Source organism: Oxyura jamaicensis, chromosome 19, assembly GCF_011077185.1.
Source record: "Oxyura jamaicensis isolate SHBP4307 breed ruddy duck chromosome 19, BPBGC_Ojam_1.0, whole genome shotgun sequence".
NCBI classification, from domain to species: domain Eukaryota; kingdom Metazoa; phylum Chordata; class Aves; order Anseriformes; family Anatidae; genus Oxyura; species Oxyura jamaicensis.
The window spans coordinates 170,672-187,753 of NC_048911.1; the positions used below are offsets into that span (position 1 = coordinate 170,672).

Consider the following 17,082-nt stretch of genomic DNA (forward strand, 5'->3'; position numbering starts at 1 on the left):
GAAGAAAAAAAAAAAAAAAATGCTGCATAACAGCAGCTGGGAGAGAGAGGAGTGAGAAACAGCCCTGCAGCCACCAAGGTCAGTGCAGAAGGAGGGCATGAGGTACTCCAGGTACCAGAGCAGAAGTTCCCCTGCAGCCTGTGGAGAGGCCCTTGGTGGAGCAGGCTGTCCCCCTGCAGCCCACGGGTCCCACATGGAGCAGATCTCCACACTGCAGCCCATGGAGAGGAGCCCACGCAGGAGCAGGGGGCCTGGGGGGAACTGCTGCCCGTGGGGGGACCTGTGCTGGAACAGTTTGCTCCTGGGGGATGGACAGAGCCATGTGGGAGCAGTTCTTGAACAGCTGCTGCCTGTGGGCAGCCCCCGCAGGCTCAGTTTGGGAAGGACGGCATCCCATGGGAGGGACCCCACGTGGAGCAGGGACAGAGAGGGACCATGAAGGAGCAGCAGAGACGAAGCATCGAGGACTGACCTCAGCCCCCATTCCCCATTTCCCTGCACCACTCAGAGGAGGATGTAGAAGAGGGTGGGTGGGGGGAAGGTGTTCTTAGTTTGTTCTGAGTTTCTCACTGCTTACTTTTTTACCTATTTATAATTTATTTATAATTTATAATTTATTTCCTATCACTAACTTAGCTGTTAGTGATAGGTAATAAATTATATTAATCTCCCTATGCTGAGTCTGTTTTGCCCATGATAATAATTGTTGAGTGATTTCCCGTCTTTATCTCAACTCTTGAGCCCTTTACATCGTATTTTCTCCCCCATTCGCTTTGAGGAGCAGGAGTGAGAGAGCAGTTGTGGTAGAGTTCAGCCGCCCAGCTGGGTAAAAACATCTCCAGGAATCAGTGCACCCTCAGTAAGCTTGCAGACACCAAGTTAGGCAGGAATGCTGACCTGCTTGAGGGTAGGAGGAATCTGCAGAGGCACCTGGATAGGCTGGAATGATGGGCTGAGGCCAACAGTATGAGGTTCAATAAGGCCAAGTGCCAGGACCTGCACTTGAGGCACAACAACCCCGTGCAACACTACAGGCTGGGAGAAGAGTGGATGGAAAGCTGTCTGGTCGAAAGGGACCCAGGGGTATTGGTTGATAGCCAGCTGAATATGAGCCAGCAGTGTGCTCAGGTGGCCAAGAAGGCCAACAGCATCCTGGCTTGTAGCAGAAATTGTGTGGCCACCAGGACTAGGTAAGTGACTGTCCCCCATACTTTTCTCTGGTGAGGCCACATCTCAAATACTGTGTTTAGTTTTGGGCCCCTCCCTAAAAGAAGGACTTTGAGATACTGGATCATGTCCAAAGAAGGGCAAAGAAGCTGGTGAAGGGTCTAGAGAACAAGTTTTATGAGAACTAGCTGAGGGAACTGGGGTTATTTAGCCTAGAGAAAAAGGAGGCTCAGGGGAGACCTTATCACTCTACAATTACCTCAAAGCAGGTTGTAGCAAGGTAGTGATTGGTCTCTTCTCCCAAGCAAGAAGTGATAGGACAAGAAGAAATGGACTCAAGTTGCACCGCGGGAGGTTTAGCTTAGATATTAGGAAAAAAAAAAAAAAAAAAAAAAAAAAACAATAACTACAAGCCAGTCACCCTCACCTCAATTCCTGGAAAGCTGATGAAACAGCTAATCCTGGAAACCATTTTCAGGCACATGAAGGAGAAGAAAAACATCAGGAGTAGTGAACATGGATTCACAAAGGGGTAGTCGTGCCTGACCAACCTGATAAGCTTCTGTAATGAAATGACCAGCCTGACGTATGATGGAAGAGCAGTGGATATTGTCTATCTAGACTTTAGGAAGGCCTTTCACACTCCTCCATTAGATCCTCAAGTGTCTATGTTGATGTATGGGCTGGAAGGACAGACAACGAGGTGGGTTGAAAACTGGCTGACTGGCCAGGCACCAAAGGTAGTGATCAGTCGCACAAAGTCTAGCTGGTGGCCAGTAACTACCAGTGCACCCCCAGGGGTCCATACTGGGTCCAGTCGTTTGGTATCTTCATTAACAGTCTCAGTAATGGAAGAGAGTGTACCCTCAGCAAATTTACAGATGACACTGAACTGTGAGGAGTGGTCGATACACCAGAGTACCATGCTGCCATTCAGAGGGACCTGGCCAGGCTGGAGAAATGGGTGACAGGAACCTCCTGCAGTTCAGCAAGGAGAAGCACAGAGTCCTGCCCTGCGGAGGAACAAACCCAGGCCCCAGGACAGGCTGGAGCACCCAGCTGGAAAGCAGCCTGGCAGAGAAGGCCTGGAGAGTCCTGGTGGGCACCAAGCTGACCGCAATCCAGCAGCGTGCTCTTGGGCAAAGAAGGCTGATGGTGTCCTGGGCTGTACTAGCCAAAGTGCTGCCAGCAGGTCAAGGGAGGTGATCCTTCCACTCCACTCAATGTTGCACCTAGAGACCTGTGTCCAGTTCTGAGTCCCCCAGGACAAGTGAGACGTGGAACTACTGGAGAGAGTCCTGTGAAGGGCCACAAAAATAATAAAGGGACTAAATCACCCGTGCTATAAGGAGAGACTGAGAGAGCTGGGACTGCGCAGCCTGGAGAAGAGCAGGCTCAGGGGGACCTCATCAGTGTCCATAAATACTTGAAGGGAGGGTGCAAAGAGGACAGAGCCAGGCTCCTTTCAGTGATGCCCAGTGCCAGGACAAGAGGCAATGTGCACAAACTGGAACACAAAAGGTTCCGTTCCCTCTGAGCATCAGGAAACACTTTATTCTGCGAGTGATCAAGCACTGGCACAGGCTGCCCAGAGAAGTTGTGGAGTCTCCCTCCTTGGAGATCTTCAAAAAGCACATGGTCCTGTGCAACCTGCTTTGGGTGGCAGACCCAGGTTGGACCAAATGATTTCCTGAGGTTCCTTCCAGCCTCAACCAGCCTGTGATTCCATTTCCTGAAGCCTGGAATTCAAGAGCTGTTAATCTGGGCTCCTGCACCTCCTTCCTGCAGCAGCCAGAGCTGGGCCCTCATGCCCCAGGCTCGGCAGGCACAAGTTGCCTGCACAGTCAGCCTGGGACATGGTGAAAGTCACCAGAACAGGAATGGGTGAATCCATTTAGATTTTGATGGAGCTGGGCAAGATTAAGCTGAGGATGAGCACCTAGAGCTCACTCTTGCTTTGACTTGAATGCTTTGACCTGCGCTGCTGCTTTGCTGTAAAAATACACCATTGTGCTAAAAGTATGGACCCAGAGAGCAAGATCTACAGCCTGCTGCCTGCACATGCTCTGGCTTCCGGGCAAGCCTTTACCCAACTTGACTTGGTGAGAGCCCAGAAGCCCCCACACAAGGTAATGCCTTTTGCAACAAGCAGTATCCAGCTTCTTCCCTAAGTTTTTCCACTTTCAGAATTCAATAGTTTGCTCTTGCATCAGGGAGCAGAGGTCTGTGCAAACATCCTCCACTCCACACAAAAATACATTGGTGTTCCCAGCACTGTGCAGGTGGTCACAGCTCCCCATGGAGCCAGGTGCACCCAAGCCTTCACAGCCAAAGAGCGTGCCAAAAAGCATCAGGCCCTGCTCCATGTGACACAAGACAATCCTGATAGCACCAAGGGGCACATGGTGCCAAGCATGGAGCTGGGGCTCCCTGGGGACACTCCCAGGGTTGCTACCAAGCTGAGGCCAGGGCCAGGGCCAGGGCCACACTTTCTGCCTCAGATTTGGCTGACACACAGGACCTGTTTGGTTTCAACGATGGAGGGCAGCTGCCCTCCTCCCGACCCATCAGCAGCACCACTTGTGCAAATTCCTCTGAATTCCTCATGCGGTTGCCAAGAAAGCCCCAGCACAGGATTGGCTTGCCGGAGAAGCTGGCCCAGCTCCCTTGGAGGTGAGGGAAGAAGGCTCAAGCAGCAGTGCAGCATGGGGGCTATGTCCAGCAGCAACCATGCAGCCCTGGGTCCAGGTGCAGGATTTGGGCATGGGCTCTACGATACCCCAATGCCACCAAGCAGCCAGACCACAACCACCTACACTGAGCACCTCTGAGCGGGATTGGCACCAGCATCCTCTCCTCCCTCCAGCCCTCTGCTATTGCTGCTCCAACCTCACCCCAAACCCTCATTTGTAAACTAAAGGGTACCACACTCAAGCTTCCCAGCTCCATCACCATTGTTCCTCCATTATTCATTCGACGTTCCAAGCAAGGCCAGCACAGCCCTTGCAGCTGTACGCCAAGGTCTGCAGACCTGCTGCAGCCCTGGGACCTCAGCCTCAGCTAGCCCCTGCCTTGCCACTGCTTGAAAACCAAAAATGAAAAAATGCAAACAGAAAGATAAATACATTTTTCTTTTTCAAATACCATCCACGCCCAGCGGCAGCCTCTCAAGAGCCCTTCTACCTCCATGCACTGTGCAGTCACCTCCTCCCCAGTGACATGCACCCAGAACAATGGCTACATTTGCTCCATTGCTCCCTGAGATGCGCAGTCGTTTCCCTGGTCTCACAGCAACCCTGTGAGCTGGCAGGTACCACCTGCACTCAGGCTCCCCACACATGAGTAGGAGGGCTCACAACTGAGGAGGTTAAAAAGCATTCTCTCCTAAAGCTACCAAAATCCTTTGGATCCATGTTTGCATTTTGGTTTACACATGACTAGAAATCCTGCTTGGTTTGTGCCATGCTTCATTTTCAGCATCGACTGTCTGACTTTAATTAAGACAGACTGCACCGCCAGCACAGCCAGCTGCTGGGGGAATCCAGAGCCCAACACACAGGCAGTGGCAGTCTCATACCCTTTACTCCTACACAGACCAAGGGTCAGCTTGTCAGAAGATCTGCACCTGGGCACACAAAAATGAGTGCATTTTCTGCCTTCTTTGTGCTGGTGCTATCCTAAGCAGCGCAAATGGTCATAAGCTCCCATCTACGCTCTCCCCAGGGATCTCAGAAATACAAAATGCAACCAGATCCAGGGGACACAAGCACCAAGTGGCAGAAAACACACCCCTGGTCAGGAAGCCCAGCCTCCAGTGCCCACACTGCCCCAGGCTCGTGGCAGTCTCCTTCCCACCACGCTGCCCAGACTCTCCTGCCAGCAAGGTCATCTCTGTTGGTCACGGTAGCCAGCAGCAATACGGTCTCAGCACAGAGGATTTCACGTAGGGAGTTTCTTCCTCATTAACTCAGTGCAGTTGTTATGCTGATGGACAGTGTTTTGTGGAGCTTTCTCACAGTAAATACGGTTGTTACTCCAGTTAACCTCCTGCACCATTCAGCCCCTTCCTTCCCCAGTCCTACCACTCCTTTTCTGTGCTCTTTCCAGCTGGGCTGGGTCTTTCCACCTCCATGCCACAAAGCACCCAGCTGCTTTTTACCATGGGGATGGCTCATCCCTGCACCTCCCAGTGCAGTCTGCTGGCCCTCCGCACCATGATGTGCCACCATCACAGTTAGTTGTCCAGCCTGGAGATTTCCCTCACAGCATGGGGGTCACATGCTGCAGCCCAGATTCAGTGCACATCACCCAAAGGCTCCACATACTAGGCAGCTTTGTCAGATGCCATGTGTCCTGTCCACATGCCACTTCCAAGCATACCCAATGCACCCACCACCCGCCCAGAGCACCCACCCTTCCAGGGCCATTGGGACATATCTGTTGGGAAGCAGGAGTAAGCTTCTACAGTCCCGCACATGGAAATCCATCTCCATCACAGCTTCTTCTGAACCCTTCCACATTTTTTGTTTTCATTCCAAGAGTATCTTAATTTTCAGGACTTTTTAGCCCTTTACTGAAGCCCATGAGGAAACCATTCCCTATCATTAATTTTAAATGCAGACTTTCCACGTGACCACACAGGCTACAGGGTACTAACAGAGCAGGAAGCACTGAAGGTTAACATGCCTGCTGCCTAAATGCCCATTTCCTCATTGCCGCTAGCCCATCTCTTCCATGTCTGGAATGGTCCTGGCTCATTGCACACAGGAGGCCATGTCCCAGCCTGTTCTCATCACACCCTGCTGATCATCAGATCCTGCCATTTGTTAGGCCCATAAATCCTGGATGAAAGCAACACACAACCCAAACAGAGGGCTTGTGGCAAAGCCACGCAAAGCCTTGTTAAAGGCCCTTCTATTTTCAAAACACCTTCTCCCCTCCTGCACCACAGCGTTAATGCATAGGCAGCATGATGGTGGTTATTTAGGCCAGGTGCTGCCCTACTGTGCACATGGAAAGCAGCACAAAAGGCCGGCTGGGGGCCCTGCGAAGAGGAAATTACAAGGATGGAGCCTGATGGCAGGAAAGGCATGTGTCACTACTGTGAAGTCACTGCAGGCTGGGTAAGGGCACCATCTGTCCAAACACATCACTGGAAATACCCTCAGTGCTACACCACATCTAATACATGATGTCCAGCTGTTTGCCTGCCCCACTGCCTCCAGCCCAAAACAGAACCAAAGAAACTTCCCCATAGAAACCTATGTATCCATGCAGATGACAGCATTTTGGTTTCTTACCAAAAGGTGCCACAAACAGACCCCCTAGTGCAGACATCCCAGATTCTCAAAGCCATGGCCAGTAACCCGGAAAGCTCTGGTCTAGGTCAAAGCTACCTGCAGGCTGCACTCACCACCAGCAACAAACAATTCATTGCCTTAAAAAGCCCAGTCTTGCCAGCTTCAAGCAAAGAACACATGCTCCCAAAGCCACACAAGTGCTCTGTGCATTCCACTGCTGCTTTGCCCTGCTGTAACGACCACCCACCCAACTCCATGCCTGCCCAGCTCAGGACACATTTGCAGCACCCAGTGACAGAAGCCACCCTGCCTCTGAGAGCCACAAAAGCCTGGCTGCCGCTGCACCACTGCAGGGCAGAGCTGTTGCAGGCAGCACAGGGTTACTTCTGCAGACACCACTTATCCCAACCGAGAGCTTCTCCTGACCTGGCTCCGTGCTGCAGGCAGGCAGCCAGCACGTGGTCACCTCAGCTCTGCAGTGGCTTACAGAGAGAGAGGAAGAGGAGCCATAATGAAGCACAGTGAGCCTAAGTGCCTTACAGTGAGGGCAGCTCTAAAATCAGCTGACAGAAGACAATGAGCCAAGGGAATTGATATAGTTAGCCAAACAGTTAGCCTGCAAGCCAAACTCTTCCTAGGAAATGCCTGCACCAGGCAGCACATGGGAGGCAGCCACACCATTCCCTGAGTCCTGCCACCACATGTCCTGCGTGACTGGGGGGTCCCATGTCATGTGCTGCCTCGTGTCCACCAGAGATAATGCAAGCTTCACAAAGGAAGGAAAAAAAAATGCCACAACAGCTGCTGCCCCCTTCTACAGAATCATAGAATGTGCGGGGTTTGAAGGCACATCTGAAGATCATCTGGTCCAACCCCCTGCTGAGCAGGATCACCTAGAGCACCTTGCACAGGATGGCATCCAGGTGGGTTTTGAGTATCTCCAGAGGAGGAGACTCCACAACCTCCCTGGGCAACCTGTCCCAGTGCTCTGTCACCCTCCCAGTAAAGATGTGCCCCCTCACATCGAGCCGGAACCTCCTGTGCTTCAGTTTGTGCCTGTTGCCTCTCCTGTCACTGGGCACAACTGAGAAGAGACTGGCTCTATCCACTTGACACCCTCCCCTCAGATATTTATACACATTGATAAGGTCTCTCCTCAGTCTTCTCTTTTCCAGACTAAACAGGCCCAGTTCTCTCAGCCTGTCCTCGTATGACAGATGCTCCAGTTCTCTCTCTGATCACCTTCATAGCCCTCCTCTGGACTCGCTCCAGTAGTTAAATGTCCCTCTGGTATCAGGGAGCCCAGAACAGGGCACGATACTCCACCTGTGCCTCACCAGGGCCAAGCAGCTGGGGAGGATCACCTCCCTCGACCTGCTGTCAACACTGTTCTGAATGTACACCAGGATACCATTGGCCTTTTTGGCCGCATGGGCACACTGCTGCTTCCCCGTCTGCCTGCTGTCCACCAGGACTCCCAGGTCCCTCTCTGCAGAGCTGCTCTCCAGCAGGTTACCCCCTAGCCTGTACTGGTGCTTGGGTTTATTTCTCCCTAGGTGCAGGGCCCTGCACTTGCCTTTGTTGAACTTCATGAGATTCCTCTCAGCCCAACTCTCCAGCCCATAGAGGTACTTCAGAATGGCAGCACAGCCCTCTGGGGTATCACACGCTCCTCCCAGCCTTCTGTTATCAGCAAACTTGCTGAGGGTGTACTCTGTTCCTTCGTCCAAGTCATTGATGAATAAGTTCCATAAGAGACTTTATAGACTTTAAGATAACCAAAAAAAAAGGGCTCATCCCTAAGAGATGCAGGCTGCTGATCTCCATCCTCTCTTCTTCGTGCTTCACAAATTTAATTTCCTTTTATGATAAGATCACCAATCTAGTTGATCAAGGGAAACCAGCTGATGTGATCTTTCTGGGTTTCAGTAAAGCTTTTGACAGTTTCCCATAGGATCCTACTGGACAAAATGTCCAGCATACAACTAAACAAAAACATCATACGACGGGTGAGCAATTGGCTGATGGGCAAGGCTCAAAGGGTTGTGGTAAATGGAGCCACATCAGGCTGGAGGATGGTCACTAGTGGGGTCCCTCAAGGCTCCATTTTAGGGCCAGTCCTCTTCAATAAATGATTTGGATGTAGGACTAGAAGGTGTTTTGAGCAAATTTGCCAATGACGTTAAACTTGGAGGAGTTGTGGTCTCTGTTGAGGGTGGAAAGGCCTTGCAGAGAGATCTGGACAGACTGGAGAGCTGGGCGATCACCAACCGCAAGAAGTTTAACAAAAGCAAGTGCCAGGTCCTGCACCCGGGACAGGACAACCCTGGCTATACATATGGACTGGGCAACGAGACGCTGGAGAGCAGCCCCACAGAGAAGGATCTGGGGGTTGTGGTTGATAACAAGATGAAAATGAGCCAGCAGTGTGCCCTGGCAGCCAGGAGGGCTGACCGTATCCTGGGGTGCATCAAGCACGGCATCGCTAGTCGGTCGAGGGAAGTGATTGTCCCACTCTACTCTGCGCTGGTGCGGCCTCACCTCGAGCACTGTGTGCAGTTCTGGGGAACACAGTACAAAAAGGACGTGAAACTGTTGGAGTGTCCAGAGAAGGGCAACTAGGATGGTGAAGGGCCTAGAGGGGAAGACGTCTGAGGAGGGGCTGAGGTCACTTGGCCTGTTCAGCCTGGAAAAGAGGAGGCTGAGAGGAGACCTCATTGCGGTCTATAGCTTCCTCACGAGGGGGAGTGGAGGGGCAGGCACCAGACTATTCTCTTTAGTGACCAGTGATAGGACCCAAGGGAATGTTGCCAAGCTGCGGCTGGGAAGGTTCAGGCTGGATATCAAGAAGAGGCTCTTTGCTGTGAGGGTTGTCACACACTGGAACAGGCTCCCCAGGGATGTAGACACGGCACCAAGCCTGTCGGAGTTTAAAAAGTGTTTGGATTGTGCACTTAGACATATGGTCTAAACTCTGATTTTTGGGTAGACCTGTGTGGACCCAGGAGTTGGACTCGATGATCCTTGTGGGTCCCTTCCAACTTGGGATATTCTATGATTCTTCTAGGGCCTACCTATTTTCATCAACAGGATACCTCTGCACTGATCTGCCCAGACTAAGAAATTTCAGCCATCTGGGCTATACTTGCTTTATAAAGCAGATGCATTTCCTGTACCAAAACCAGAGCATCTTTCATGATGCACAACACAGCATGCTTTCTCTCTACTCTTTGGAGGGAAGTCTGACCAAAAAGAAGCCTGGAACGCACTGCCATATGGACCAGTGAGTTGCATGCGCATGTCTAAAAATCACATGACTTTTCCATATAACTATTGAGAACAAGTGTCAGACATAATAAAGGTGCCACAAGTCCTGCACACGCCAGGAGCTGAGCACACTGAACTCCTTCTGTAGTTTCAGGACACGAACAGCACTATGATTTACTGGAAAGGCATCCATGCCTTTACGTATTCGCAATCATGGCTAAAGAGTAATTTGGGTGAAAAACAGCAGAAAGTCTTAACTCAGCTGAAATTAATTTTTTAACATCCTGCCCCAGTGAAGGTCTTAAAGCACCCTATTATGCTACATGGGATTATTTCACTAAGAGAATGCTGCAATAATGACTTCCTGACCCTGAATTAATAATGCCACAAAGAAAGGCTTAAGAAAATCCCTAATGATGTAGCTACTAAAAATTCAGAGGAGGGACTCAGTCATGGCATGAACATGCTTTCAGTTCCCCACATCAGACACAGGTGTAATGAGCTCAGCCAGCACAGAGGTGCTTTCTGTCCCAAGGACTTTCACTCTGCACAGGGATCCTCCCTCAGGCACAGATTTATTCTCAAGTACTAGAGAAAGGGGAAACTTCACCTTCTGTTTTTCCCTTGTTTACTCAGGGATGCGACTATCTAGAACAATCAGGTTTCTCTGCTGAGCACTGGCTGACTGCTCCCCATACACTAAAGTCCAGTTACTGACCCTAATGAATTATACCCACTTTTTCCAGACTGACACCATGTCTGCAACTGCTTTTTGAAAAGAAATCCCCTTTGAAAGCAGTGGGGACAAACTCAAACCAGATGTGCCAATGCCCTGGGAAAACACGCATCTTACCTGGGGGACGAGAGGCTGGAGATCAGCCCTATGCAAAGGGATCTGGGGGTTATGGTCAACGACAAGTGGAACCTGAGTCAGCAGTGTGCCCTGGCAGCCAAAAGGGCCAAGTGTATCCTGGGCTGCGGTAAGCACAGCAGAGCTAACTGGTCAAGGGGAGTGCTTGTCCCGCTCCACTCTGCACTGGTGCAGCCTCACCTTGAGGACTGTGTGCCACTTGAGGAGCCACAAGAGAAGAAGGACATCAACCTCTTAGAGAGGTCCCAAAGAATCACAAAATGTTAGGGATTGGAAGGGACCTTGAAATATCATCTAGTCCAATCCCAGGCACCAGAGACTGCGAAAGGCCCAGAGGGCACGGCGTAGGAAGAGAGTTTAATGTGGCTTGGTTTGTTCAGCTTAAAAAAGAGAAGGCAGAGGGGTGACCTCATGGCGGCCTACATCTTCCTCACCAGGGGGAGCGGAGGAGCAGGCACTGATCTCTTCTCTCTGGTGCCCAGTGAGAGGACCTGGGGGAACAGCAGGAAGCTGCCTCAGGGCAGGCTCAGACAGGAGCTGTCAGGAAAAGGTTCTTCACCAGGAGGCTTGTCAGGCACTGAAACAGGCTCTCCAGGAAAGTGGTCATGGCACCAAAGCTGCCGGAGGTCCAGAAGCGCTTGCACAAGGCTCTCAGACATATGGCTTAATTTTCAGGTAGTTCTGTGTGGAGCCAGGGCTGGACCTGCAACCAGGAGCTGCAGGTGAAGCAAGAAACAAAGCCTCTGGAAGAAGCAGCGATGCAGCTGGCAGTGTAGCCCCCTTGGTTCATTTCACCAGGAGAGATGAGAAAATTAGTGCAGTTCATAAAACCCACAACTGTCAAATGAGACAGGTTATAAAAATGGTAATGGATTTCTTTGGTGCCTTTGTCTAGATTGTAAAGGAAGCTTAAGCACCATCCAGGAGAGACACCAGTCCTCCCAGAAGGCAAAGATGAAATGTCTTCTGGAAAAATGAAATGAACATTTGTTTAGTACATCACATACTGCATGTCTGACAGGACTTGATGGAAGATCTGAAAATAAAAGCAGACAAAAAGGAGGATTTAATACTAGAGAATTTCTAACAGACGTCACAGCAGGATGGGAAATGCCTGAGGCTAACAGTGAACATTGGAAAACTCACACAACCTGGACAGAAGATATTTTTTTTTTTAAAGTTAGTTCTTATGAAAATAAACTTGAGCCTGTAAACATCCACTAAAAACTGAGCCACTGCACTATGCAGAAAGCTTATTTCTGCCCTGCAGCAGATTTTGACATGACACAGCCTTGGTGGTCTGTTCTCTTGTGCCAAACGGTGGCAGCAAAGACAGCCCAATGGCTTCTGCACAGAATGCGTCAGGGAGGAGAAACCTCTCCCAGTTACGGGAAAACACTGGTGTAGGAACAAATTAGCATTAAACTCCTCACAAATAATTCTGGGCAGGAAATTAGGAATTCACAACCCAGTCAGAACTGTAGTGATGCAACAACAGTCCAATAGCAGCAAAGCCAAACCACATCATTTGTGGTTTTGAAAAAGGTCAGTGAGGTCACAGGCAGTGGCACAGCCTTGATGTGCCCATGTGTGTACGGAGACAGCCTCAGGGAACGCGCTGAGGTGCCTTGGAGAGCTGTGCAGGCCAACGGACAGGGTCAGCACGTGGGATGGCAAAAATGACCAGAAGAGCTGGTTCCGAGATAAAATGGACTGTCACACCCAGCTCAGTGTCTTCATTACTGTCACAAGTTTGGTTCAAAGGCAAGAGTAGCCTGGGTTGCCGTTCACAAACATTTTCACAGGGCTTCTCCTCTCCCAGATTTGCTGTGCTGCCATCCCTGCACCCAGCAGCAGAGAGGGCACAGGCTTCCAGGATGAGGGGACAGCCTGTTGCCTTATGGAAGACCTGGGAAACCCAGACGTGGACTTGGTAACTCCCTGAGCTAGGTGGCTTCACTCATCCATGTGGCGAATTGTCTCTAAAAATGTAACACACTCTCAGGTTTGACAGGAGATCAGGGAGGACCTCATCGATGTCCATAAATACCTGACGGGAGGATGCAAAGAGGATAGAGACAGGCTCCTTTCAGAGGTGCCCAGTGCCAGGACCAGAGGCAGAATAGGCTGTCTGACCATCAGGAAGTACTTGTGTGCTGTGTGAATGACCGAACACTGGCACAGGCTGCCAAAAGAGGTTGTGGATCTCATCCTTGGAGATCTTCAAAAGCCACCTAGATGTGGTCCTTGATAATGTGCTCTGGGTGGCCCTGCTTGAGCAGGGTTGGACCAGAAGTACCCAGAGGTCCCTGCCAACCTCAGCCATTCTGTGACCTCTGCCACACAAGTCACCTCAAGCTACTGCTGAAGCCACTTCACCAGAAATGCATCAGCTTTAATACACTCTCTACAAATCTAACCTCCAATGCAGAGGTTTGTCACCAACTTCTGGTTTACATAAAGAACCTGGACAAGTTTGTCCTTCCTCCACTGGCAGTGCCAGTACCATAATACTGCAGCTTGGCGACTGAGATCCGACACCCAAAGGAAGATGTTTGCCTAAAAATACACCATACCCAATCAGCTAAATCAGCTTCCCTGCACAGCAGCACACAGCTTTCCCAGAAGATAATGTCAAGATTCGCACTACTCAGTGACCTACTCAGCAGGCAACCCAATCACAGTGAGGCCAAGCCACCCCAGCTGGAGTTGACTGGGATGACAGTGCAGGTATTCGGAATGAGGCAGGACAATGTGGGCTCCTCTCAAGGCTGCCCAGATCACTCAGCACCTCACAGAGAAAAGCATTGCAGGAAAGCCAAAATGTTTTTTGAACTTTGGCTGGTGCTGCGAGGAAGGCAGAGCTTGCTGTGCTGCTGTTCTGTTTTGCAAAAGAAGCAAATAATATTTATTTATAACATTCCTAATGGACAACACAGTTACACAGTTCAAGATGGGTGCCAAAACTAAAGTGAACCACAACAAACCCACTCATCACAGACCAAACCCCAAAGATGCCACTGGACGCTTCACCACTGAAGCCTGTCACCTGAAGCACTGTGCACAGGGACAGTGTCAGTCCTGCAAATTTGAGGCCTCAAAGAAGCTTTCTTCCCAATGTGACTTGCTGGCTTTCACAATCAGTAGCACAGAGAAGGTGCATAGAAGAAAGGCAGCACCTGCTACAGGAGTGGTAGATGGTGCCTGGGGATTCACACCTGCACTACCCAGATGCCACAATGAGATGTGCCACATGCCCATCCTCAGCTGTCAGCAAACACACTGGTCCCCACCTGGGGGAAAGTGCCCACCCTTCAGATAGCACCACCTGCAGCGAGCTAGAAGAGCCCAACATCAGCTCGCTGCCACCACTCTGCTCCAGGCTCCCACCCCAGGCAAAGCCAGCAGCCCTTGCTTGGCCGTAGGCTCATCCCCTGTCACACAGTGCCACCCCCAGGGGCTCACCCTTTGCAGCCACAGCCAGCCATTCTGCTCGCTGATGGCACATGCACAGGCTGTTTGCAGCACGTTGCCCCTGCTGCTCTGAAAGCCATTCCAACCCTTGCCCTTCCAGAGTTGCCTCTTTATATTTCTTCTACATAAAAACGCTCTCATTGGCTTTATGCCAAGTATGATATTTACACCACATTGCTCTGTTTCCCGAGCCACCCACTCCCCATGTATTTGGCTTAAGTATGATAATGCAGACTCAGCAGTTGGAGGACATCCAAATGACCACTCAGGTGACCACCATGGCCATCTGAAGCCAGGGCAGCATGGCACACTCATTCTTCTTGGGTCCTGCACTTATGCTTACTCTCCTCCTTTTTCCTAATATACATAATTTTATGGAAGTAGCAATTTATCATAGTACTTAGCTTAATGAGCCTTACCGTACATGTTCTGCCTGTAGTGGTAATTTTGCATATTTCCTGAGAAATCTTGTTAACTGGGAGATACATAGCAAAACAAACATTTGTATAGCTTCCGAGTAGCTCACATAAAGGCAAAGACACTTGCAATTAAAACAATGAGAACAAGTCTAAACCCCTTTGACTCAAACCATTTTAGACCTCCACTGTACGGCAAATCGATGATCTGGACAAGGGGATCGAATGCACCCTCAGCAAGTTTGCAGACGACACCAAGTTAGGTGCGTGTGTCGATCTGCTCAAGGGTAGGAAGGCTCTGCAGGAGGATCTGGATACGCTGGACTGATGGGCCGAGGCCAACTGTATGAAGTTCAACAAGGCCAAGTGCCGGGTCCTGCACCTGGGGCACAACAACTCCAAACAGAGCTACAGGCTGGGAGATGAGTGGTTAGAAAGCTGCCTGGCAGAGAAGGACCTGGGAGTAGTGGTTGATAGTCGGCTGAATATGAGCCAGCAGTGTGCTCAGGTGGCCGAGAAGGCCAGCAGCATCCTGGCTTGCATAAGAAACAGCGTGGCCAGCAGGTCCAGGGAAGTGATTGTCCCCCTGTACTCGGCTCTGGTGAGGCCGCACCTCAAGTACTGCATTCAGTTTTGGGCCCCTCGCCACAAGAGGACATGGAGGTGCTTGAGCAAGTCCAGAGAAGGGCTACGAAGCTGGTGAAGGGTCTGGAGAAAGTCTTACAAGGAGCGGCTGAGGGAGCTGGGACTGTTCAGCCTGGAGAAGAGGAGGCTCAGGGGTGACCTTATTGCACTCTACAGGTACCTTAAAGGAGGCTGTAGCGAGATGGCGGTTGGTCTATTCTCCCACATGCCTGGTGACAGGACAAGGGGGAATGGGCTAAATTTGTGCCAGGGGAGGTTTAGGTTGCATGTTAGGAAGAACTTCTTTACTGAAAGGGTTGTTAGTCACTGGAATAGGCTGCCCAGGGAAGTGGTGGAGTCACCATCCCTGGAGGTCTTTAAAAGACATTTAGATGTAGAGCTTAGGGATACGGTTTAGTGGAAGATTTGTTAGTGTTAGGTCAGAGGTTGGACTTGGTGATCTTGGAGGTCTCTTCCAACCTAGACTATTCTGTGAAATATATATGGCTTGCAAACGCAAGGCCTCATTTTCTTAGAATCATAGAATATCCCAAGTTGGAAAGGACCCACAAGGATCATCGAGTCCAACTCCTGGGTCCACACAGGTCTACCCAAAAATCAGAGTTTAGACCATATGTCTAAGTGCACAATCCAAACACTTTTTAAACTCCGACAGGCTTGGTGCCGTGTCTACATCCCTGGGGAGCCTGTTCCAGTGTGTGACAACCCTCACAGCAAAGAGCCTCTTCTTGATATCCAGCCTGAACCTTCCCAGCCGCAGCTTGGCAACATTCCCTTGGGTCCTATCACTGGTCACTAAAGAGAATAGACTGGCACCTGCCCCTCCACTCCCCCTCGTGAGGAAGCTATAGACCGCAATGAGGTCTCCTCTCAGCCTCCTCTTTTCCAGGCTGAACAGGCCAAGTGACCTCAGCCCCTCCTCAGACGTCTTCCCCTCTAGGCCCTTCACCATCCTAGTTGCCCTTCTCTGGACACTCCAACAGTTTCACGTCCTTTTTGTACTGTGTTCCCCAGAACTGCACACAGTGCTCGAGGTGAGGCCGCACCAGCGCAGAGTAGAGTGGGACAATCACTTCCCTCGACCGACTAGCGATGCCGTGCTTGATGCACCCCAGGATACGGTCAGCCCTCCTGGCTGCCAGGGCACACTGCTGGCTCATTTTCATCTTGTTATCAACCACAACCCCCAGATCCTTCTCTGTGGGGCTGCTCTCCAGCGTCTCGTTGCCCAGTCCATATGTATAGCCAGGGTTGTCCTGTCCCGGGTGCAGGACCTGGCACTTGCTTTTGTTAAACTTCTTGCGGTTGGTGATCGCCCAGCTCTCCAGTCTGTCCAGATCTCTCTGCAAGGCCTTTCCACCCTCAACAGAGACCACAACTCCTCCAAGTTTAACGTCATTGGCAAATTTGCTCAAAACACCTTCTAGTCCTACATCCAAATCATTTATTGAAGAGGACTGGCCCTAAAATGGAGCCTTGAGGGACCCCACTAGTGACCATCCTCCAGCCTGATGTGGCTCCATTTACCACAACCCTTTGAGCCTTGCCCATCAGCCAATTGCTCACCCGTCGTATGATGTTTTTGTTTAGTTGTATGCTGGACATTTTGTCCAGTAGGATCCTATGGGAAACTGTCAAAAGCTTTACTGAAACCCAGAAAGATCACATCACATTCCCATTGTGGCACCAAGTTTCAAGTGGCAAGGAACACTTCTGACCTCTGGCTGACTTCAGCAGAACCACCAAGCCCCCAGAGTCTCAACCAGAGCTTTCAAGCAGACACCCTCCCCCAGGACCTGGGGCTCATCATCCTGCTTTTCCAGCCCCTCCAAGGATGGTGACAGCAGAGGCTGAGACAGGGAAAAAGGCATCCTCTCTGCCACGGGACACCCCAAGGACAGTGCCAGTTGCTGCAGTATGAGCTGGCTGTGCTGTGCCTCCC

At 50.9% G+C, this 17,082-nt stretch overlaps 2 protein-coding genes across 2 annotated transcripts in view; both read right to left on the reverse strand.

The window, feature by feature from the left end:
* STX1A (syntaxin 1A) overlaps positions 1-17,082 on the reverse strand; it is a 117,050-nt gene that overhangs the window by 94,865 nt on the left and 5,103 nt on the right. The gene's annotated exons all lie outside the window — the stretch shown is intronic.
* The window catches only part of MKS1 (MKS transition zone complex subunit 1), a 37,290-nt gene continuing 29,712 nt past the window's right edge, over positions 9,505-17,082 (reverse strand). The window contains exon 16 of the mRNA XM_035343219.1: positions 9,505-9,529. Coding sequence (XP_035199110.1) covers positions 9,520-9,529 — 10 coding nt within the window. The 3' untranslated portion in view covers positions 9,505-9,519. The remainder of the gene's footprint in view (positions 9,530-17,082) is intronic.